The following is a 22,701-nucleotide window of genomic DNA, read 5'->3' on the forward strand; positions in this document are numbered from 1 at the left end:
CGAGTGACATACGCTCAGCATCTCCCGGATTCCGACCACGCAGGTTCTGCCTCACATGGTCCAGCCCCCGACGACGACGCGTATGGCTTACACTTCACACCCAAGTGACTCACAATGCCAGAAGCTAAGAACCCTATCCGAGGATATGGCCACACCCAGGTCAACGCCGTCGTCAGTCAGCCAATGACTCGACATTATCGGCTTATTCGCAGAGGCAACAGTCGAACCCGAAGGCGATCTGGTGACGCAAGCTCAACCGCAGCCTAGAAAAAACACGCACGTCGTTATCAAATACTTTGGTGAAGCTGTAAAGCGATATCGTGAGGCAGTTGCATTGCGATTTCAGCTATCGGACCGAGCCCGAGGCTCGGTCCGACTCGTGGCTTGGAGATTCACGAACGCTGCGCACACATCTGCCTAGGCACTTTGGTGTATCGCCGTGACTGCAATAAGGGCAAGTAGTTATGAGTCACGTGGCGATATTTGAGCAGTGATTGATCTCCGGCTTGCCTCGGGGATTGGTTCTATTTGCATGTGTCGAACTTCGCCACACTTTGTCGTCCCAGTGTTTAATAATCGAGACTAGGCCTGGTCTCAACCTTGTTGCCGCTGTGCAGCAACAGCAGGACGCCGTTCGCTACAGATTATGCAATCGCGTTTGGCAGTAGTTCTTTCGATGCCGATATCGCATCGCTTTAAATGCCCTCCCATGGAAGTAAATTTGCAACCGCTTGCTCGGGAGTTGTCGAGAGAAAAGAGTGGGACTGCGCCAATTGAGTCAACCAACCAGGAGGTAACACACCATAATGATACGCCCAGAGCTTGATAGCACGGACATAGGCGATGGCAGTGGCCACCGTGGGTGCGTGGCACGTGCCGGAACTCGATCCGCGCGTACTAAGTAATCAGGTCCAGCAGCAGGACAAGGATAGCAGAACAGCGCTTTGAAAGGTGTAGGCGGCCTCACTGTTCTCCCCCGGAATTCACCAGAAATTTGCCACACACAGGCACAAAGCGCGGGCGGGCGCGCAAGTGCTCAACCACCTGCAAAACACATGTCCACAGCAGCGCAAGCCAAGCAGTGGGCCGGTGCAGGTTCCATGCCCACGCGATTCTCCCATGCGACTTGTTGAAAGTTTCGACTTCATCGCCCGGGCAGTGTAAACTAGGCAGACGGTCTTTCGTAGCGAGTCCGAGAAAGTCGCCACAACTCGTTGGTCCGGAATTCTTTCCCATGTCAACCATCTGCTTCTGTCACATGTAATTCCCACCGCTTGGACACATCATCGGCACTCTCACAACCTGTTGGTGCTGCTGACGACCCATCATTCCGTGCCCCTGCCATTCCCGACAACACGCCCAGTACCAACTAGCGCAGTCAGAGCCACTCCGCCATCCAGTTCAGCTGTGCAAGGCCCTGCCCCTCCTCCTTTGCACATTGTTTCAAATGCAGCGGGACCAATCACATGGCAATTCCTCTGGCAGGTCCCTCTTGCCATTCTCTACACTTACCGACTCGGCTCCACTGAACGACTTACACGCACCACCACAGTTGCGCGCGTGGGGCGAGCGACCTCCATGCGGAAACACAGACCCGTTGCTGTGAACAGGACTCAAAAAACCCACCCGGGCTCGGGGTGTGCAACTGCGAGCCTGGCGTGCAAAAAAAGAATTCACGCCTTGCCACGTGACAGGCTGGCATTGACGAGAGGTAGACGGGGACCGCCGAAAAAAAAAACACGCGAGAAAAAAAAAAAAAAGGGCGTCGCGGGCTGCGAACCGGGCCCACGGGCGGCGCTGCCCAACTAGTCACCAGGGCCAAAGAATGGGTGAAGCCCAACGCAGCAGCGGTGAGAGGAGGAGGAAGAGCAAAGAAACTGCAGCAACCCGCCCTTGGGTCACTCCGAGCAGAAGGTGGGTAGGGGCTCGCTGTATGTTTGCCCCACGAGATTGCCATCATCATTATCATTGTTGCTGTTGTTGTCGTTCTTGCTTGGGGTTTCGGCTCGTGCACGAATCCCCGTTCGCTTATGTAGGGTTTGCCAGCTGCGGGTGCATGTCTCTGGTGCCCCTGTGTCTTTTGCGGCGACGTGTCGAGGTGCTCATGCATGGAACGAAAAACGGAGAGAAAATCCATGCAAAGAACTTGGCAAGCATACACCTGAGCGTATGCAGCCACTTGCTTGCTTGCTGCCGATGGGACGCCATGGCAACCGCACATCCAAGCAGGAAGAAGAGGCACAAAAGAGGGAAAAGTGTCCGCTGCCTGTATATGCAATGTGCCTCCATTCCGCCCTGCCCTTTGGGCAGCAGTGGGACATATGCAGGGCTAGGAAAGCAGGCCGCCTCTGCTGCAGCAACAGGAGCAGGAGGAGGAGTGGTAGGTGCAGTAGTAGTGACGGCGGGCGGCGGACATGCAGCGAGCCACGGGTCCTGGCTGCATCTGCCTGACGACATTGGCTGCTCCGAACAGCGTTGGACGGATTATGACATGGACTTGCAGAACTGCAACCTGGTGTTGATGGCGTCGAGGCAAGGGGAGGAGAGAGGGGTGGGAGATAGAATCACTTGCGGCAGCTTCCCCTATGGCCGGGTCGGTGGTCGACTTGTCGTGAACAAGCCAACCAGAGACCCTGCGAGATGTAGTGGGCTCTCATCCTCGAAACTAACCAGCCATTCGGTGCCTCCGATTCGGCGATTGCTGGAGGCTGCCAACATAGAGCGTGACACATGGCAGAGCGTTAAGAAAGCCCTTGGAACCAGGGTTTCGCAGGAGTTTAACCTTGACGAGGCGAGCAATGGGGCTGTACGCAACATACAGCCAATATCAAGTCGCCAGCTGGATGCTCCGCCGCAGAACTCAACCAATCTTACACATGCCGTGCACAGCACATCGTAGATAATGCTCTTCTGACGACATCCGGCGAGGAGTCTGTCTAGCCCTTTCGCGACCCTTGATGACGGAGTCACTTGCAACATCAAAGCCTCCCAGAAGCACGCGAGTCATGACGATCCAGACGAAGACCTACGTGAAAGCTGGCATGGCAACCTGATTAAGTCACTCTGGTCCCTGAAGTATGAGAGCTGAACGGGAACTAAGACATCTGGAGAGCATTTTGGAAATGTGACGCCCACAAATAATTTTCAGTTCCATATCTTGTGCTGTGGAAAGCATTCCTGGACCAGAAAACTTTGACGGCGTGCTATGGCATTGCTACGTCACACGCTTGAGACAAGGCGTGCCGTGGCATACCCAGGTCGATCCATGACCAAAAGAGGTCAGAATAACATAGGATAATATGTTCCTGGTCAAATGAGTCTGTGTCACAGGGCGGACATCGAAAGTGCCGACGTTCTGGAACATCCGATGCCGGCCTTGGGCAGCTTCTTCATCCAGCCACTCCAGGAGTGCTCGTTTCCTCGCAGTGAAGCTGCCACGGTATGCCGCCCCAACAACGAGCAAACCAGCGAGCAGAACGATATCGTGACAGAAATATCCACGGACGTATGGGGTTTGATTCCGGGAATGTCAGTGGAGCTCCAGCGCTGAGATATCTCGTGGCGGCACAGGCTGTCATGGACGGCCATGACGTTGCTGAAGTCCAGAACGTCTGTGGGTTTACCAGCTGCGTGCGTGGTGTGCTCCAATCAGTGCTCCTAGTGGCCATCGGTCGTGAGCCTATTCTGACAGTAACAACCACTCAGGCTGCGGAGATTGAACCGCACCCACACATTGGACATCACTGCAGCAAACGGTATGACAACACTGGGCAGTAGGGCAGCCACACAACGCCGACAGGCATTGTACTGCGCACGCGCGACTCTCAGCTCTGTCAGCTGAGGGCCGTTCTGGAGATATTCTCAGCGGGACATAACACTCTCTCTCGTTGTATGGCTGTCCGCCGGCGACCTGGCATGGTCTTAGCCTGCGTGAAGCGAACAGCATCCTAAAACAACAGATGCAAAATTTTCCCATGTAATGAAGGCCCTTTGAGATTGTCTTGAAATGAGCAGGCCGGTGCATGGATGTCTCACCGGCTTGCTTGGGAGCTGGCCAGGGGGGGCGTGTGGTATGTGTGTTATGGTCGGACGGCAAGCGGACAGGGATGGGCGCCCGTTCCTTTTGGCCAAGGTGTCCGTCCCGCTGCTTGCAGGACACCAGAAGCAAGGTGTCTGCCCGGCGACGCTAGGTCTGTAGAATGCCTTTGTTGGGAAGCCTTCGCGATTATGCTCCTTCTGGCTTCCGCGAATGAGATGGTGCCGTGCAATGTCAGCTTTGGCGAGGGTTCGGAATCCTGCTCTGGCACGTCGCATCAGCCACATCGGAGGCTCTGCTAGGTGCACCGCCTGGAGTGCACAGGAGGCCACTAGCTCTCAGCCATGCCGTTTGTCTCTGGCCGGAGAGACCTCAGAAGGTGGCAGCGAGACTCGGTTCTCAAGGTGCATGGGCATCGCTTTCGGGCCGTGTCCTCCTTGGCTGGCCACACTTTGTTCCTCCGACGGACGTGCGCATCCTTGTCTGTCGAGCCTTTCTGGCAGGTGCGGACGCTCTTTGTGTCGTACATCGAGGACGCCTCGTCCCTGTACGACCAGACGTGCAATTTGGACCGCGCAAGGAGGTTGAATCACCTCGCAGGGGCCTGCTCCAGGAGTTGGTCGTGGTTAGAACAACGCAGATGCACTCGCCATGGCGTAAGCCATGAGCACGGGGAGCCGAGACTTTGCAACGGCGGCCTTGCTGGCTGGCTTGACCAGAGTCGCCTCTGCACCACAATGGCGTGTCTAAAGCAGAGCAGATCTAAGCAGTTGACCAGCCTGCCGAGCGGCCTCTAACATTCCGTCGAGCCGAGTGGCGTGGTGTCGCGCGTCCGAGGACAGGCAGGGACGGTAGATGCCAACGGCCGCACGGGGATGTGAGCTTGCCGTGCTGGATCGGGACGTGCATGATGCAGGGTGGCGGCGATGATGATTAGGTGCCATGAACAGCCAGAGACGGCGGGCGGGCGGGCAGACAGGCAGCAGGGTGATGCATCACCACGGGGAGATTGGCAGTGCGGCTCAACTCACCAGGGGAGGCGGCAGCAGGCCCGGCAGGCTAAAAGGCAGCCGCGGGCAGATCGGCGTGGAGTGCAGGACCGGGTGGGCCTCTGGAGAGGGCCCGCAAACTCCACGTTTTAGGCCCCGCCATTCCATGCAGACAGACAAACGCCAGTGTTGCCCAGGTGGTGGTGACGACTCAACTCCAACGGTTCGACACAAAGGCTGCAGCGGGTGTGTCATGGTGTCCTCTGACGTCCACAGCCATCGACGCTTCAGCAACGCGAGCCCTGTGCCTCGGTAGCCTATGAGCACGCAGCATGGGCCGAATCACGGCACGGTTCAATCCAATACCACGAGCACCACCCACCCACTGGTAGTCGAGCAGCAATCACATCGAGCGTCACGGCCAGCCAAGAACAGATGACATGCCATGCTGGCGCCGGCTGGCAGTGGGTGTGTGATCGCGATGCCATCCCGCTGTCAACGACAGGCTGCTAAGCGCCCGCGGGCACGGCCTGCCCACCACCTCTGCCTTTCGCAGCCCTGTCCTCGAGCTGTGTGCCAAAGCCCTCGCCAATCAGTCAACAGGCTTCCACTCTGCTGCGTGCAAAGACCATGCTGGCTTTGGGGGGTCGCCGTGCATTGACTTGGGGCCGGCATCCCACGTGTGGTGACTGGCAGCTTGGCCGGTTTGGGCCGTTCGCATAATGCGCACCCGTGATCACGCCGCCTGCGAGTCACATCGCTGCGGGTTCGCTGGCGTGAACGGTCAGGGTCGGGTGAATAGCATCTTGTGCTTGCTTGTGAGGCCGTCACAGTTGCAGTTGCATGCAAAGGCGCTGGCGGGCGCGTCGCGGGCTCGAGGCCTGCCTCGGCGCGAAATGCAGTCAGCTGGCCATCACTAGAGCATGGCAGAACAAATCGATGGTTGCAGGGCGAGTGAGTATCGGAATGCGATCGTCTCGTCGCGGCCGTTGTCCCAGCCTCGCCACTATCAAGACCGTCCATCCTCTCATACGTGTATTCAGTCAATGTTGCACCCGCGCGGGCTGTGCGGAAGGTGCAGGCGCCTGCTCGTAATCAGCAACCATCGCCCCTCGCTCGCAGCGCCTTCCCCCCCAGCCATCCAGTCAGCATCCGGCACTCAGCTAGTAGATTCAGTACTCAGCACACCACCACCTGAATGAACAGAGACAATGCCCATTCCTACATGAACTTGGTTGTCGCCCGCATCCTTTCATGTCCTGCCTCCTGCTTTTGTTCCTCCTCCTCCCCCTCCTTTGTTCGTTTCCCAGTGCTTCCATCACCACCCTCAACCCCCAGCGAATGTCGCCAATAGACCCTGGCGCACACACCCGGCGCCCCAACGCACCCTTCATTCAGACCAACGTTACGCGCCTTCTGAGCTTGCGTCCAGTGCTCCCGGCAGCGACTTGGCGTCATATCATGCAATAGCCTCGCGGCATATCTCTGGCTGGCGACCCACCACGCCCAACCCCTTCGTGTCCGTGTGGTTTCCTCCCTGCCGTCGCTCTCAATCTGCGGCCTGCTCACCGAGGTGAACCTGCGCGAGGCACGTCCCGCAGCACGGCGTCTGCCTAGGAGCCGTTGGCTTTGTGGCCCACAGCGCATCCCTGGCGCCCCGAGGCACCTCTTCGCAAGCCAGCCAGCGCGGCCCGTGTCCTGCTCCGCTTGCAAAGCACAAGCCGGCGTCCCGCCATCCCGCTGCACTGGATAACCCTGGTCGCTGGGAGTGGGCTCATTTCGGAAACGAGTTCATTTCGCTAAAGCCCAGGCCAGTCCTGCCGCTCGCTGCTTCTCGAGGCTGTGCCACCAGGACTCCCCGGCCACTTGTTGGTGCTCAGTGACTCAGTCCGGCCCATCAGGCACAAGAACGGGCCACGAAACAAGAGTGCAAGACGCTACCTCTGGGCACTGGTCCACTAAGCCAGGGATATCCGGCATGCTACCCGGCCACCGTTCTTGCAGACACCAGAAAGCCAACCATATTGTACTACTCTCGACGCGCACACGGGAGGCAGCCTGCGAAGCCAGTCGAGCCCGCCGTGTCTCAGACTTGAGAGGCAGCCGTCTCTTTCAGCCGGAGGCAAAAACCATAAACCACGAAAGCCAATACCTGGGAAGCTCTGCAACGTCAGTGCAGATCTCTGACTCTTGCTCTGCTGCGCAAAAGACGAGGAGTCATCGTCGCGGCTCTTTATCCGCTATCGCCGGGCCAAAGTGCGAGTAGAACCTTCTCGGACCGTGTGGCTGGTACCGTCCGTGGGAGGTCCCTGCTGTGCGACAAAGACCAGCGAACAGGGCTTGTCCTCGTGAAGTCTGACTAAAAGGGCGGCCAAGGATTCTGCGTCCTTCTACAGGACGCACCCCTCCCCTCGACTCATAAGCACACCCCTACAGTCATCTCCCTGCAGTGCTTTGTGCTGCTTACCCCCCCCTGAGCCTGGGTCTTCCATCCCTGCTGCCTCGTTGGCCCCTGCACCCACACAGCCGTGAATCGCGCGTCCAACTTTTCCCAAGTGGCCTGCGGCCCAAAATTTCCAGCACCCTTTTAAAAGCAGTGCTCACCCGCACAGCAGCAACGCCGCTGCAAGTCTTTTGCTCTTTCATCTGGCTCTTGCCATACCAGTCACGACTGCAACCATCCCAACACAAACCGAGCCCTTTCACATTCACCCAGTCTGGACCAACAGAAGCGTCCAGCATCTTCCCATCGGTTCCATCAAAGGTCGACGACGGTTCGGCTTTGATGCACATCCTCCCCAGGAGATATATCTACTAGACTTTGACATGTTGGCATACCGAAGACGATTTCTCTCTCATCTTCTCGACGACATACCCAGGTGACGTGGATCACGAACATACACACAAAAACAGCAGCACAGCAGCGGCCGAGGAGATCAGCACTGAGATTCCCGGACCGCAGCCAGCGTCGCAGTGGGGGCGATCGCAAGATCTTTGGAAGTTGAGAAACACCGACCAGAGGGTGTCAGCAGGACATCGCAAGAGACAGGAAAGATGAGTTACGGGTCGCCCTACAGTTCTGGGACTCCCCTTCGCGGGGACCCAGGCTACTACTACGACGTGAACAGCCCTTCACCAACACCGTCGCCGCACCACTACCAGTTCTATCCGGCTAAGACCCCACAGCGACCAGCGACTCGGGCTCATCATCGTGGCGCCAGCAACGGCAACTTCGAGTTTCGGCCAACGACGGCCTTCTCGCCCAGGTACACGAGCACTGGCGAGTATGCCACCGGCCCCAGCCCGAAAGTGAGTTCAAGGCGAAAGCAAAGTTTCTCTCAGGACTCGCGTTATTATGAAATCCACCACCCTTCGAGGCACGAGCGCCGCCACTCGCACTCCTATTATCGGGCTTCCCCTGGGGAGTCCGACGAGGACGAAATCTTCGAGGTTGATGGCATCACTTATGTGTTGCCAGCGCAGGCCGGCCGTCGCAGACACCACAATCATTATCATCACCATCATGACAACCAGCACCGCATGTACCCTCACATTCCGGCATATGGAACTGATGACTACTACTATGCGCAGGGTTTTCCTACATACCATGAGAAGACGGAGTCCCCTCGCTATGATGATGTCCCTGCCCGCTCCGCAACACGGATCGGTCACCACGCCCCGTCGCGTTCACACAGCCGTCGACCCTCGGAAGCCTCTCCCAACATTCAGCGCTCCGCCACTGCGAAGCCGTCCATGAAGCAGCAGAAGAAGACGACACCCGTAGCCAAGGCCACGGAAGCCGATGCCCGCAGGCACAAGATCCCAGCTGGATATTCATTGAAGAACTGGGACCCCTCCGAGGAACCGATCATGCTGCTAGGCAGTGTCTTCGACGCCAACTCCCTTGGCAAGTGGATCTATGACTGGACCGTCTATACCCATGGTCCATCCAAGCCAATCTCCGATATGGCTGGTGAGCTCTGGCTGCTGCTCATCCAGTTGTCAGGCAAAGTCAAGAGGTCCGAGGATATCGTCCCCAGGATTCGCTCCAAGGAAAACCGGGACCTCGTCGAGGACTTCATCTTGAGCGGCGAGCGTCTCATGGACAAGCTACGGAGCCTGCTGAAGCGTTGCGAGGCCCCAATGCTCAAGGCGAGCAAGCGCAAGGAGTCGGCCCAGCTCGGCAAGAATTCTGGCACCGAGTTCGTGGACACTCTGTTTGGTGTTGACCGGGAGTTTGAGAAGACCGAGAAGTTCATGCAATCCGTCCGGCTCTGGAATCTCCGATTCGACGCCAACTGTGAGGAAATCCTCAAGAAGCCCACCGTTTAGACCTTGCCGGATCCACCTTGGTTTTCTTTGTCATGCCATGATGGGACGGCCCCGAGGCCACCGTGAGGCAACACAATTACAGTCACATATCACCTACCACACACACACCCCCAACCACACAGCGCTGAAGCGCACATAAAACCATGGAGGGACCACCTACACTCGACGTCTTTGTACAGTATTGAGCGCGGACCTCCCGTCTCGGTCACTATTTCTTTGGAATCCCTGGACCCCCGGACCCTTTCATGTTTGGAGTCTCCCATTTCCAGGATTTCCATTATTTTCTATCAGACTATATCTCGCCTCAGGGCACGACCACCTGCATCGAGTTGAGAAGGAGATGATTTCTTTCTTGTCTTTATCCGAGATACCCCGAACGGAGCGGAGAAAAGCAGCGATGGCGATGTATATCACGAACCCGTGTGGGAGCCGCCGACGGAGGGCCGAGCAGATCCGATTACGAAGCACTTGGGACGGAATAGAAAAAGCTGGATGCGCTTTGTTTTGGAGGATTGATTATTGCGGGCATTGTCTTTTTTTTCCGCACGCGCTGCGTGTATTTGTTTCAGCAGCACGGCCGCGAACCTCCACAGTCTCTGTATTCAGATTGCTGTTATAGGGAGCTTCACGAAGCGGCGAACTGTTTTGTCCGGCTATATTTATCAACGCCGGCAGCAGTCGACATCACCAGATTGTCTTAATGGGTCTTTGGTACGCTCGGGCGATGGGATCACTCTTGTCACACGCAATGCCGTCGAGTTTCTGAAGGCATCGCACGGCGTTCACAGTTGGATTGTCTTTCTGTTTCTGGGACATGGATCACTTTTTATCGTTTGTTATAGAGCTTCTCGCCGGATCAGCGAGATTATGGATCGTACGGGCTGGATATACCCCTCTTACTTTTATTTTTCTTCCTCTGAACAATATCTGCGATATTTCTTGCGCCTTAGGATAGCTTGCCTTTGAATTCACCGTAATCTGCTTGGTTCAATATCATGTGCATTCTGCGCGTGCCGTGTGCATGTCTTCGGAGGTCACTATTGCGTATTGCGTAGTGTTCGACCCAGAGGTAGATAACCAACACGATGCTTCCAGATTCCTTCCAGAACTTCTTTTTCACCCCCGTTCATTCTCACAATACGGGCCCCACTTGGATGGGGTGCCGAGCTAGCTTCGCTATGTACCCGTGAACACTGGCGCCTCTGGGATGGGATGCGGAGATTGTTTGGAAAAAGATTGGAGCTATTATCATAAGACCCCCGGAACGGGCAGAGACGAAACAAATCTACACACTGCCACTTATATATCGAGCCATTTCATTGGTTACAAAAGAGGCAACAGCCGCTTTCAATATTTACGAGCAGGGTAGTCGTATGTACAGATTGTTTGTGTTGTTGGCGGTGTCTCGGGGGTAGGGGCGTTGTGTGTTGTGGCCTCAAAGCCCTTTGTTTACAAATTAAAAGACAAGGGTATGTGTGTGTGTGTGCTCTTTGTTTACTTTTGCAGCGGCCCACGAGGGCAATATCATCTTTTTTTAATCCAAGATTTCTGGAAATTCCTCCATCCTCTTCCTGTCCCCACAACACACACACACGAAGGCCGGGGTCTCGGGGAATGGGAATTGGGCGCACCGGCATGGTGTCGTCTTTGTAACAGGATGAGCGGTCTGACCTCTTTTTTTTTGTCTCTCTCTCTCTCTGGCCCTGCTTTCTGTGTGTGTATGTTTTTTTTTGAAGTGTTTCCGACACGGGCAGGCAACTCTGTGCGGCTCCGATGGATGGCCCTGCCAGCCCGCCCGTTGGGCAGCGATGCGCAAGCTCACGCGCGCGCGGTGTGTGTGTAGGTGTGTGCAAGGTGTGTAAGTAAGGTGTGTAAAAGTGTGTGCAGGTGTGCATGTTTGTAAGACGGCGTATGACTCTTTCCCTCTTGTGCGTGCGTGAGCGCGTGCTTGTTAAGTTATGCAGTGCCGACCTGGGCTCCGTGTATGTGTGTGTGTGTGTGTAGTGTAGGTATGTGCGCGCCTCATGTGTGGCAGGGCTCGGCAGGCAAGCATCCTTCAAGGGTACTAAGCCCCCGGAGCCAGAGATGGGTCATAATAATCATAATAATAACATCATCATCATCAATGTTGAGAGACCAGGGTTTGAGTCGAAGGACGTGTTTGGGTCGTTGATGCCCAAAGCCAGGGCTGTGCACTGGGGGTCGTCGGGCGGCGCCTGGTGGTGGTGGTGGTGGTTCACCACAGCCCAAGCAAGCTGGTCTCTGCACGGAAATAGGGACCGGGGGCTCCGACGATGCGAGTTTCCCTTTTCTGCCCTCGCCTGAGGGGTCCTTCTGAGAGGAGGAGATAATAATAATAGCGGGTTGCACTTTGGGCTGTCCTGGTTTTAGGAGCGCTCGAGGTGAATTCCCACTTCTTTCTGGAAAAAGTTTGGGGGTCACGGTTGCGCCGCGTTGTGGTGGTTTCGCGCCTGGACTGGGTTGTCTGTCGGATGGAAGGCTGCCTGGTGCAGTTGCTTGGTATCCCAAACCGGCCGTGCACAGGGAATTCTGTTTCAACCAACCGAGGACCAGCGACCTGAGCTTTGGTCAATCGCAATCTCGTGCTGGTCAGGGTTCCATAATACTCTTGCGAAATATTGCACTTCTTTACGAGGACGCCGAGTGTAAGTCCCGTCAGTCATTATGACGCATTTCTGCGGTGCCGCTCTCCGCGTGGATTCATGACCATCGCGGCGCTTTCCTCTTCCTCTTTTGTTCTTTCTTTGACAATCAATTAATCTGCTGTGGTTGTCGTGCCGTGCCTGGGATTTATTTATTGCATGTTTGTGTGCGACGCGCGTGCACGTGTCACTTTACTCAGCCGCGTTGCTTCGGGAGGGCGGGAGTCTCAGGGCATTCCTGGGTTGCTCTGTTGCCGAGATTGCTTGGTTTCAGTGGTGGTATGTGCTATGGCCATGGGGTGTGGTGTGGTGGTGTGGCACTCAGCTTCAGGCCGTGTCATCAGACAACCGAAGATGAGCCAAACCGACCAGTCAGGTAATCTGGCGCTCATTCCGCATAATAATGCACACGCACACACATATTTTCAACCGGATATTATTGGGAGAAAATTCAGGTTTCGGAATATGCCAAAATTAGGGTCACTCGAGCATCGTGGACGCCCTGCAGCATCAGCCAGTGGTTCAAAAAAAAAAAAGCAAGGCAAACGCAGGGACACAAACTGGCGGTGGACAGAGAGACAAGGCCAGCAGCACGCAAGTGGACGCAACAGGGCGATCTTGTGGGGAGAAGAACAAGCCGTGCCATTGGTAAAAGTCTGGGTTAATGAGAAGGCACGCACATGTGAATGAACCTCGCCCAGCCCGAGTTTCACGGTGACGGCCTTGCCCTGTCAGACCTCTTGCGGATCACACTCTGCAATTGGTAACTAAGCTCAGGGGGGCTTTTGCTCACTTCTCTAAAGATGTGGCGTGAATCGTGTCAGTGAGCCGCATCTGCGAAACGCTAGCCTCTCAGCCGGGCGAGAGACCAATTATCCAAAGTGTTCGGCGCCACGGTCGCTCTCAACGGCGCCATTGTTGGCTTGGAGCTAAAGCCTTTCGTCCAGACTTTTTCAACAGAATGTGCGGGGACGGCACACTTTCTTGAAGGCGTCAATCTTTCCCCAGTCTCGGTACGGAGCAAGCACGCCTTTTCAAAGAAGGCGTCTCCACTGATGGACCCCCCCCTTTTGCGCCTCGTCCAGGCAAGTGAATGACGAGGTGGAGGCGTTGGGAACGCCTATATGAATGGGATATGTATCGTTTCGGCACGAATCCGCGTGGCTGGGTGGCAAAAAAGTATCCCTCAAGACTCGGGCGAGGCGCGAGGTCGGTGACCGCATGAATGGCTAACGAAACAATCATCTGCTCGTCACGTTGCTTTTCCTGCCCGTTGACTCAGCTGCAAGCAGCCTCGGGACATCATAGGCAGAGTAAAACTTTTTTTCGACCACTCGAGGTGCGTGCCCGGTGCGTATGCAGGTACGTGCGGGCACTCACGCACCACACGATATTGGCAAGGCTGTATCTCCTTCTTCGTGTTGTTGGTGCCGCCCGTGTGAATTTTGTCTGCTTGCCTTGTCCTTGCACGCCGCCTGGCCGCCATCCTCATCCGACGACGCGTGCGATCCATTTGGGAAATTTGCCGGTGACACAAACATGTGGCCTCTACTCCATATTTATCATCATGGGTGGCATGGATCAAGCAGAGAACAATGGGCCTGCAGGGGACGGGGGCCAGATGGAACGGCCGCCGGACGGGTCGGCCAGGGGCTCGCCCAGGGGCCGACAGTCCGTGAACAAGGGCGGGCGCGCCGGCGTGGAAGGCTCAAGGAAGGGTGGGAATCCCACATGGGAAAAGGGGGGGCTGGTTGGAGGGAAGAACTCTTGGGAAGCAGCGCACTGTCACTCTACTCTCGGGGAGACAGGGATGCAGAGGGAGAGTGGAGACGAGGGGGCGTGGCTCTATCTACCCTCACGGGCTGGCCGCAGAAGGGCTTCATGGGTGCAGTTGAAGTGAACATTGTTCTAAACTGCTCTTATCGTGGGCCCCAGAGTTGGCGCCAGCGGGCGGAAGCCCCGGAAGCCTAGCGGCTAAGGAACAAAGACTCACCTTAGCCACAAGACCGGGGGGGGAGCCGTGGGAAAGAGCTTCACAGAGTTGCCTGTTTTGGGTTTGCGGGTTTCTGGTGACTGGCCCAGCTGAAATGAGGTACTTCTAGTGCACAGGGTGCGGCACTGTGGCAGAGGCTGGCGCGCCGATGAGCGATTTGTGTTCCAGTTAATAAGCAGTTAGTCGAGAGAACATTATGCTGTCCCTGTTGCGATTAGGGTATTCGGTCGAAACTGGCGACGAAACGATCCAGGCGGCAGCAGTAGGGCAAGTACCTCGCAATCACATGTTTCTTGCATGCAGATGTGTGCGTTGTATGCCGACGATTCTGGCACCTGTGGGATGTGATCATTGTGCCGTCAAGATCTCCAAAGCGAGGGATAGTAAAGTTGGTCGCAGTCCTAGCTCTGCAGAGATGGTAGAGATCACAGATGCTCGCAGCAGTCTTGAGCCATAATCCTTTGCACAGTCGGAGGAGCCAACGTGCAGCTCACACTACTGCCGCAGAATCCCATGTCCTGCATGCCATGTGTTCGTTAAGACTAGTGGCTTGACCTCTCCCATCCTTCTGCTTGCCGTCTACAAAATCCTCGTGTATCGTGAAACGGTCATGCTCGACAGTAAGCTGTTCTCACCCGCGGCCCTTGATCGCAACGTGTCAAAATACTTCTTCTCCCCCATGCTCAACGACCTTCAGTGGTCCAGGCTTCTTTCTTGTAGCAGAGCGAGGTACTGCCAATCAGTCCGTTCCCCGTTGCTGGATGGTGGTGCGGCAGCCGCCTGCACACAGCATTCGGCGCCACGCGCTTTCGTGCGTCCGAGGAGAGCTGGCCAAAATAGGAATGCGGGCTGGGGTTACATGCTGCGTCCTCCCGCTGGGTTGGGAAGTCGTTCGGCGGGGTGTCATTTGTCAACCACATTGTTTAGCATCATTGGGTGGCCGTGTGTGCACGCGTCCACCCTGGATTACTTGATAGGGTCGCATCCGGAACCCGAATTTGGACTTGCGGGTGGCTGCCTGTCATTGTTGGATGTGCTGGCAACGGCCAGCGAGAGCAAACATGTATGTATGCATGCAGCCGCGATGGCCTTGACGTGTTGTTGTTTCTGCCCAACGCAGTACATAGTATGCCCGCTCATGTCTGTCTGAATGCCATGGACGACAGCAATGACAACAACACAGCACAAAGCGAATGCCATTCATTGTGCGGCTGCGAATAACGGCATCCAAAATGGCCGTCACTCAGCCCTTCCCAGCACAGGATGTCCGCTTCTCCAAGTCCAAATGCAGCCCAATGGTTTGCGCAGTGCATGCATACCCGATCCGTTCGCACATACACACCCGACTTGCGTCATTGTAGTAGTGTACGCTGAGTGCGTCGGTCGACAGGGTTGTCAGACGTGCATGTTGGCACACAAAAGGGTGACATGCGCTGCTGCGCGCTGCTGCTGGCCCCCGGGCAGCCAAAAATAGCCGCCCACTTACAGACATGCAGCATGGCGGCAGCAGGACGAGGCGAGCAGGCAGCTGTCCTCTGGTGCGACCGTATATGTATGCACTGCGCCGTGCGGGCTTACGAGCGTGCTCATACGTTGTGCATTTCTCGTCCTCGCTGAGCGTTTCCCGGCTGAGCTGATGACCGTGATTCCTAAGACTTCACCTGGCAGTCAGTCTGCCACAGCCCCCAATCGCAGGTTGGACGTAGATGTAACAGGGCGAATGACGAGGAGACCGTGGGGGTACTTTCAAGCTTTGGCCCCAGGGCCCCCACGCTTCGCCCTTGTGATCTTCAGGATAGACATCTGCAGGCATAGAAGCAAAACTCGAAACCCCCCATGATTTAGTAAGAAACGTGGGGTATTGATGCCTACGCCACGAGGCGCAGGCCCATGTCAGCAGTGTAGCTAACGTGTTCATTGTGCAACTTGGCTTCGCTGACAGTAATTGTGCAGATCATATCAGGAACCCCATTTGCGGATGAGAACGCAAAAGAGAGAATGACGCTTGAGCGATGGGGGACGTGGTCATGATTTAATGCCATTATTGTCAAGCCGATGTTACCAAATACTACACGGTGAATAACAACTTGAAGATATCGTGTTTGCATGAAAGCATATTCAATTCCAACAAGGTTAACTCCGCAGCTACCCTGGGCGCCTTGCAAGGTCTGCTCAACATCAATGCTGTTGAAGAAACCCTCCGATTACAGCTTCCTTCTATTGGGGGGGATTTCTAGGCATCTTAGTACCATGATAAGATGACTCGTACATACATCATTGCAATGAAACATCTGTCGAGACTTTTCAACCACCAGCTCCGTGGTTGTGTATCATTCTGTCCTCATATCGCTCAATGCCGCAGCCAAGTTGGCCATCTCCCTTTTCAGCTTTGTGCGATGTTTCTTTGTGGTGCCCGACTCCCCGGCGATTCGAGACAGTTCCTCAGGCTCTAATCCAAGAACCCAGTCATGGTTGAGAACCTTGAGAGGACTCGAGAAGCCGTGTAGGAGGCTGAAGTCGATGACCTGTTTGTAAACATTGTCGACGAAACGGTCCAGAGCCACCTTGTAATATGCGCGAAGGATGTCATGGATTCTCCTCTGGATCTGCTGCGGACTTGCGAGACTACTGGCGGTCTGCTCGATCGCATTCAGACTCACAACGAGAGAAGGGCCCTTCGTATGTATGATTGTCACGTCTCGCGAGCGGACGCATGTGCTCGACTGTGCGGCGCTGGTCGGACTCCGCCAAAGCCCTTTGATAGGTCTTGTTGACCGTGTATGGTCTTCCATGCCGTTCAACGTCGACCAGATGTTTCGCCGTGGCAATCGCCTCTTTATATCCGTCGACTACCCTTCCCAAAATCGTGCTCCGTATCTGGTTTCGCACCTGTGACTCGGGGCAAGCGCTTTCCAGCGCAGCGAACAAGAAGCGGTGAATGATGATGATGACTCTCGTCACATAGCTCATTGTGAGACTTTCCCATTTTTGCGACTGCTTGGCGAAGGATAGATCGATCAATTTCGGATCAAATCCTCCTAGAACAAGCCCCCTGGACTGATAGTAGATCTCGTCAATTCGTTCGCTGATGCCGGGAGCTGGCGGCACTAGGTTCTGCACTCGACCCTCAACTACTTCGGCAAGATTCATCCTTTCTTGGTCGGTGATGTCGTCGACACCGGTTTGTAGAAGAGTAGCATATAGGCGATCCATGGGTGCCTCAGCTGAGTCGGCGGAAGGCTCGTCTACAAAGTTCGCGCCTGGTCGTTCACTTGGCGGAGTCCGTGTAGTTTCAAATTCCCAACAATGACCGCAGTCCGCGCGTTCTCGACCGAACAGATCGGTAAGATTCGTGATGTGTGATCATGCGTAGCTCCGGCCTGAAGAAGCCCTCGCCATATGTGTAGTCCGCATTCAGACCAGCATCGACGAGATGATTGAACTTGGCAACGATCGAGCTGAGGTAGCTCCGTTGCTCGCGCTCCAGTTGTCGTGGCGGCCCGAGCTCACCGATGCGCTTCTCGCAGCTCGAGATCTGAGCGTTGATGTCTCGTATCAAGCTGGGGAATTCGCGTGCAGTGATCTTAAGAAGGAGTTCCCCCAATCGTGACTTGAGTGCTGCAATGCCGACATGCTCTTTGGGCAGAGAACTCCAGGCAGGCGTATTGAAGAGCGACTGGTCCAGCTCAGCTTCTGTGATGGATTCTTCGTCCTCACTTTTGTTGCGCACGAGGATGTATCCCAAAGCTAATGATCGCTTCTCACCAGACATTATATTATCGCAGATCTCTCTCTGTAGGCTTGGCTCGGACACCAGGTCGGGCTTTGTCAGTACACCCAGGGTCCGTTCCCCGTCCGCGTCGTACTTTTCGGCCAACTCTAGGACTTCTTGGGCAGCGAATTCCGCGTTGCATGGTAGCACTGCCAAGATGACAGTCCTGGAATCTTTGATGTAACGCCTGACCATGGTCCGAACCACTTTCATGTCGTCTTTGGAGATGCCCTTGGTTCTTGTGCGAAAAATCCCCGGCACGTCGATGATGGTTAGGAAGTCCTGACTGGGACCATAAACCTCCACCTTCAGCACGTGCTCGCTGAAAGCTTTACAATTGCCGTTGGCAGTGTCGGGTCCTAGCCCCATCATGTCGCGAGCCTTTCAATATTGGCATTTTAGCGTACGTTTTGAAGACGAAAAGGAACGAAAGAAGTCACTCTGTAACTGACCGCTGTAAAGATGTCTAGGAAATTCCCATTGAGCTCCGAAGTTGACTTCAGGGTCTTTTTGAACGATTTCAAATGATTTTGATGATCAAGCGATGCTGAAGGTCCAGCCTCAATGGAAATGACAACGGATTCCTGATTTTGTCTGCGTGACATGATTCGGGTTGCGTGACGGGTGACAAGAGACGTTCCCCTTGGGAAAGGAATGCCCGTGATGCTCTCAAGAAGCGAGGATTTGCCAGAACTTTGATCGCCCACGACCACCAACTATTACGGTTATTTTCATTTGTGTCAAGCCAGCGAGATTGAAGATTGAGTACCTGAGGCAAGGGGATGTCATTGTGAATATTACGATCCCTGAGCTTGTCGATCTTCTCAAGAAGCTTAGGGCTTGTGATGTGGTTGGCTGGGACCTTGATGGCCATTCTGGAAACCGAGGAACCGAGAAGGTGCTGGGGGAGAGATCTTGGATTGCTGAAACGGAGGGTCAGATGCTTGTAGTGAACTGTTTATAATTTGTGTGAGAACCTCGTTCTCTCTCTCCACCAAGAGCTTGAGACCAAGCGGGCTTTTGTTGACTTTTCACACTGATCTAGAGTTTTTAAAAGCCAAGGAACCTTTCATCCAGGATCGCTTCCACTGGTTGACCGATGCGAGGCGGACGCGAGACCTTCCGGGTTAAGGGAAGAGCGCCTTGAACAAGCTGCCCTCTGATTGGCTGAGTTTGAGGCCAGAATGCTATTGGGATGGCGATTCAGGCTGCCAAATGCATGCAGGACACTGCTCTGCATTCTTGCCTACAAGCATGACGCGCTGTCCTCCGATTGCCATTGCTCGATGTGCCGAGTTGGCAACCGCCGGGCATGGCAGCCAGGGGAGTTGCTCTGATGGGTGATGCCCATTGGCTAGTTTTGAGGCCGGACCCGCCAGCCAGCATGTAAGGATGAGACGTCAGGCGTTCTGGTTCGCAACCGCCAACATTGAGCATTGGAGAGGGGTTTGAAGCCTTGTGGGCGGGCCTTGATCATTTCACCGAAGTTTCCAGAAAGACTGCTATCATGGCTGATTTGGTCAGCATTGATTAGGGCGATGTGATGGTATTTAGGGGAGACTTGGGGCCTCGTTTGATTCTGTCGTCTCAATACAAGAGCCCAACACAGTCCTGGGCCGTGGCACTCTTTGAGACGCCCGGGACTGGGTCGCATCACTCATTATTCCAATTACCCTTTCTGGGGTCTTCTGTGCCTTCGGCAGGAGACCATCCACCTCGCAAACTTGCCAAACAAGAAGCATAGCAGACATCGACGTCACACGAGAGACAATACACCTCTTTCCCAGCTAAGAGACCCTGATCCTGCGGCGCCCTCAACTGCCGATCTTGAGGCCCCCTTTTGCAGCGAATATGCGGTTCGTGATGAGAGCAGACCACAGTCTTTGCCTCAATATGACCAGCTGCCTGCAAGGCCCTCGCCTTTTGCAGTCCATGACGGCTTCGACATCTTTGGCAATGAGTTAGAGATCTCCGACACCACCAGCCATGACGACTATCTGGCTTCATCGGCTGCTTGCTCCTTTCCTCCTCACAGCCCCATCGTAGACAACGATCACCCTTGGGATGAGTTCCGACAAATTCCTCCTGCCGAACAAGCACCTCTCTGCAACATGCCGTCGCAGAAGTCAGTCTGCCAACATTTTTGCAACATCTGTGAGACAAATCATGTGGATGCTCGCACCTTGCAGCGTCACCTTGAGAGCACACACAGACTCGGGGAATGTTACTGGGAATGCACAGTTAAACACTGCTCGCTGTACCGCAAGCCGAACTTCCGGAAAGACAACATGCGTAGACACTACAGGAAGAAACACCCAATGATCGACATCAAGAAGCTTGGATTGTAGATGTATGCAGCAAAGTCTCATTGTACATGATGTCGACAGCCCAAGAGACCTACGAGGATCGTGGGTCCCTGGTGCTAGACCTGTCATGCTGCCTGAAGGCTTGCTTGCCTATTGGTTGAAGTTCGACCCAGCAAGCGAGACGAGAACGTTCAGTTCGAGGACGATGGCTGGACGACAACTGCTTCAAATAGCGTCACCCTCAGTCTAAGCATATATACCATTGTCTAGAGACCTCCTGGTTTTCCGCCCTGGCGCAGCGCCCATGATGCGTGATGAATGACCCTTGGCATGGGCAAGACAAAAGGGTTCAAATCTAATGCTTCAACCACATCATCAACAAGTCCCAGCATTGACACAAGCACCTCTTCCCACAACACGTTGTGGTGGCTGATTCAGCTTATAAAAAACCAAGCGCGATTCTGCTCACGTCGACGGCAACACAACACCCAAACCGCCAACCACATCCGCCTTAATCTCAATGCCCGCTTTCCGCAACAGCTCGTTCGCCCTCCCGCTCGCCGTGGGATCAATGAACTCGACGCTCTCGACGATCTTGATCTCCTCCAGCCTCTCCTCGGGCTCGCCGCTAAACTTGAGCGTCCAGATCAAGTCATTCTCCACGACCTCCCTGTGCGCCTCGGCCTTGCCCTCCTCCGCGATGGTCGTCAGGAAGTAGCTCATCCAGATCGTCGCGAGGCGCTGGTGCTCGTCGACCATGATGCTGTGCACCTTGCCCGGGCACGAGATGAGCAAGGAGCCCGTGGACTTGAAGTGTGCGGCGAGCCCCTCGTTTGTCAGCTCATGCCGCAGCGAAGGGTGCTGCGAGAGCGCGTGCGCGTGGCCCCATTTGTGTATCGCAGAGGAGTGCCGGATGGCAAACAGGTCCCGCCCGGAGGCGTGCTGCGAGGCGAGGGAGTAGAGGTGGTCGTAGAGTGCCGACGGCATCTTGGGCCTCTGATTGTGCCGCGTGGATTTGTTCAGTTTTGATTTCGAAAATTTATCGATTCCTGGGAATCTGGCACACGGCTGGGAAGTTGCGAGGTTGTGGCTGGTAGTTGGAACAAGGTTACCTGCCAATGCCTCTTTGTTTCGTAGGTGCGGCCGGTTGGGGAAAGCTGACGCTGGAATAGACTTTGCCCACGGAGAAAACCTGGGTCTGTCAACTTCGTCATAGGGTAATATAGGGCAGATTCAACCGCCAAACAGCCTCCCCGCGTATACGGAATGGGCTGTGTGAGCATGGTCTACAGAGCATGGCTCAGAATGGTGTCATCTACTGGTGCCGGTGGGGCAGATAACAAACAAACCCTGTCAGCCCGCTCATCTTACAAAGCTCCGCCCAGAACGGCAATGCCCTCAGAACAAAAGCCTACTAGGCCACGGGGCATCAAGCGAAATTAAACCCGTGCCTCCGCCAGGGAGCGAGTTTTTGGTATCACTCTATATCACAACAAGCAGGCATCCTTACCAAATTTAGTCATCACAGTCTCGGATGAGCACGAGGATTTTCGAAACATTATTAAATTAACTCGCCATGTCGTCAATAAATGGCGAAGCCGGAGCGCATTCATGCCAGAAGAAGAAGTTGACAAAAGAGAAAAACGAAACAAGAAGATGTGCCTTATGTACCAAACCGTCGACTATCCAACCAAGCGCTGAAATGTAGAAATACACAACTAAAAGGAAGATGGCACTTGACCGCCTGACGCCTCACGGAAGTGGGGACCTTGTCAGCTGATGCAGAGCTCGGCCTTGTGCTCCGAACGTCGCCGGAGAACCTTGAAGACCTGCATAGGGCGCGGACCAGTGCAAGCGTCCTGGTGTCTCCGGGCCGTCGTTGACGTGGTGTAGACTGACGTGCGCGACTCGTCATGAAGCGAATTGAGACGTTACAACAAAGAAAATAAGACCCATTTTGGTGTTCGTGATGACAAAGGAAAGAGAAAGTGCAAGTCCGTCACTGGCTTTTTCAAGTATGGTTCTGGCAGCGCGCGCCGTCGTTACTGTTGCCGGCCGGGCCTGTAGAGATCTGAGTAGCGGTGGGTGTTATGCCTGGGCCCGGCAGCGTAAACTTGTAGATGGCGCCGCTAGTGTTTTCCGAGGCATAGAAACTCAGGTCGTTCGAGGAGTAAGCAGCACCCCAGGTCTGATCACCCGCCAATATGCCATAATTGGCCTGCACGGTGAGTGCTTTGGAAACGAGGTCGAAGCGGACAAGGACCGTGCTTGCGCCAAGGAGGGCGGTGTTCTTGGTGACACCCCACATGTACTGCCCGGAGCCGGGGACGTAGGTCCAGTCGATGATGTTGTTGATGCCCAGAGTTGACAACAACGTCATGGTGCCTTGGGCAACCTTGGTGAGGTACGTTGGTGAATTGGGATTGAGGTCGACCTGGATCCACGTGGTGCCGTACGACGAGCCCCAGTATTGTAGGTTGTTGTCAATATCACCGGTTGTAATGGTCGCTGTGACACCAAGACTACCAAGCACGACGGCATCACCATTTGCGCCGAAGCGGACGAGGAAGACGCTTGAACCAGTCCCAATGGCACCATAAATGACGTTCT

At 55.1% G+C, this 22,701-nt stretch overlaps 4 protein-coding genes across 4 annotated transcripts; 1 reads left to right on the forward strand and 3 right to left on the reverse strand.

Moving 5' to 3' along the window:
• Nucleotides 1-8,079: 8,079 nt before the first annotated feature.
• B0I36DRAFT_375596 (uncharacterized protein) lies at nucleotides 8,080-9,357 on the forward strand (the record flags this gene model as incomplete). The annotated part of the gene is made up of 1 exon (XM_046160383.1): nucleotides 8,080-9,357. The coding sequence occupies one exon, from the start codon at nucleotides 8,080-8,082 to the stop codon at nucleotides 9,355-9,357; it is 1,278 nt and encodes a 425-aa protein (XP_046010770.1).
• A 4,877-nt stretch (nucleotides 9,358-14,234) lies between these two features.
• On the reverse strand, nucleotides 14,235-16,142 carry B0I36DRAFT_433127 (uncharacterized protein). The gene is given in 3 exon segments (XM_046162658.1): nucleotides 14,235-14,508; nucleotides 15,500-15,662; nucleotides 15,675-16,142. 3 exon segments carry the CDS (start codon nucleotides 15,929-15,931, stop codon nucleotides 14,362-14,364), a joined length of 567 nt encoding a protein of 188 aa, XP_046010771.1. The 5' UTR covers nucleotides 15,932-16,142; the 3' UTR covers nucleotides 14,235-14,361.
• Nucleotides 16,026-18,659, reverse strand: B0I36DRAFT_413478 (P-loop containing nucleoside triphosphate hydrolase protein; the record flags this gene model as incomplete). Its single annotated transcript, XM_046161997.1, has 6 exons — nucleotides 16,026-16,688; nucleotides 16,738-16,845; nucleotides 16,867-17,284; nucleotides 17,346-18,166; nucleotides 18,238-18,501; nucleotides 18,555-18,659. The coding sequence occupies 6 exons, from the start codon at nucleotides 18,657-18,659 to the stop codon at nucleotides 16,344-16,346; spliced, it is 2,061 nt and encodes a 686-aa protein (XP_046010772.1). The 3' UTR covers nucleotides 16,026-16,343.
• A 1,897-nt stretch (nucleotides 18,660-20,556) lies between these two features.
• B0I36DRAFT_365102 (uncharacterized protein) lies at nucleotides 20,557-21,078 on the reverse strand (the record flags this gene model as incomplete). The annotated part of the gene is made up of 1 exon (XM_046159086.1): nucleotides 20,557-21,078. One exon carries the CDS (start codon nucleotides 21,076-21,078, stop codon nucleotides 20,557-20,559), a length of 522 nt encoding a protein of 173 aa, XP_046010773.1.
• Between the last annotated feature and the right edge of the window lie 1,623 nt (nucleotides 21,079-22,701).

The sequence above is a fragment of the Microdochium trichocladiopsis genome (genome assembly GCF_020744255.1).
Source record: "Microdochium trichocladiopsis strain MPI-CAGE-CH-0230 chromosome Unknown B0I36scaffold_7, whole genome shotgun sequence".
Lineage (NCBI taxonomy): Eukaryota > Fungi > Ascomycota > Sordariomycetes > Xylariales > Microdochiaceae > Microdochium > Microdochium trichocladiopsis.

Bases quoted from the DNA above. Each gene is read 5' to 3' on its own strand.
- B0I36DRAFT_433127 (XM_046162658.1), bottom strand. From the start codon at position 15,931: ATGAACACGTTAGCTACACTGCTGACATGGGCCTGCGCCTCGTGGCGT. The intron at 14,509-15,499 runs GTAAGTGGGCGG...CTGCGGCAGTAG, and splicing joins TGCCGCCATGCTGCATGTCT to TGTGAGCTGCACGTTGGCTC.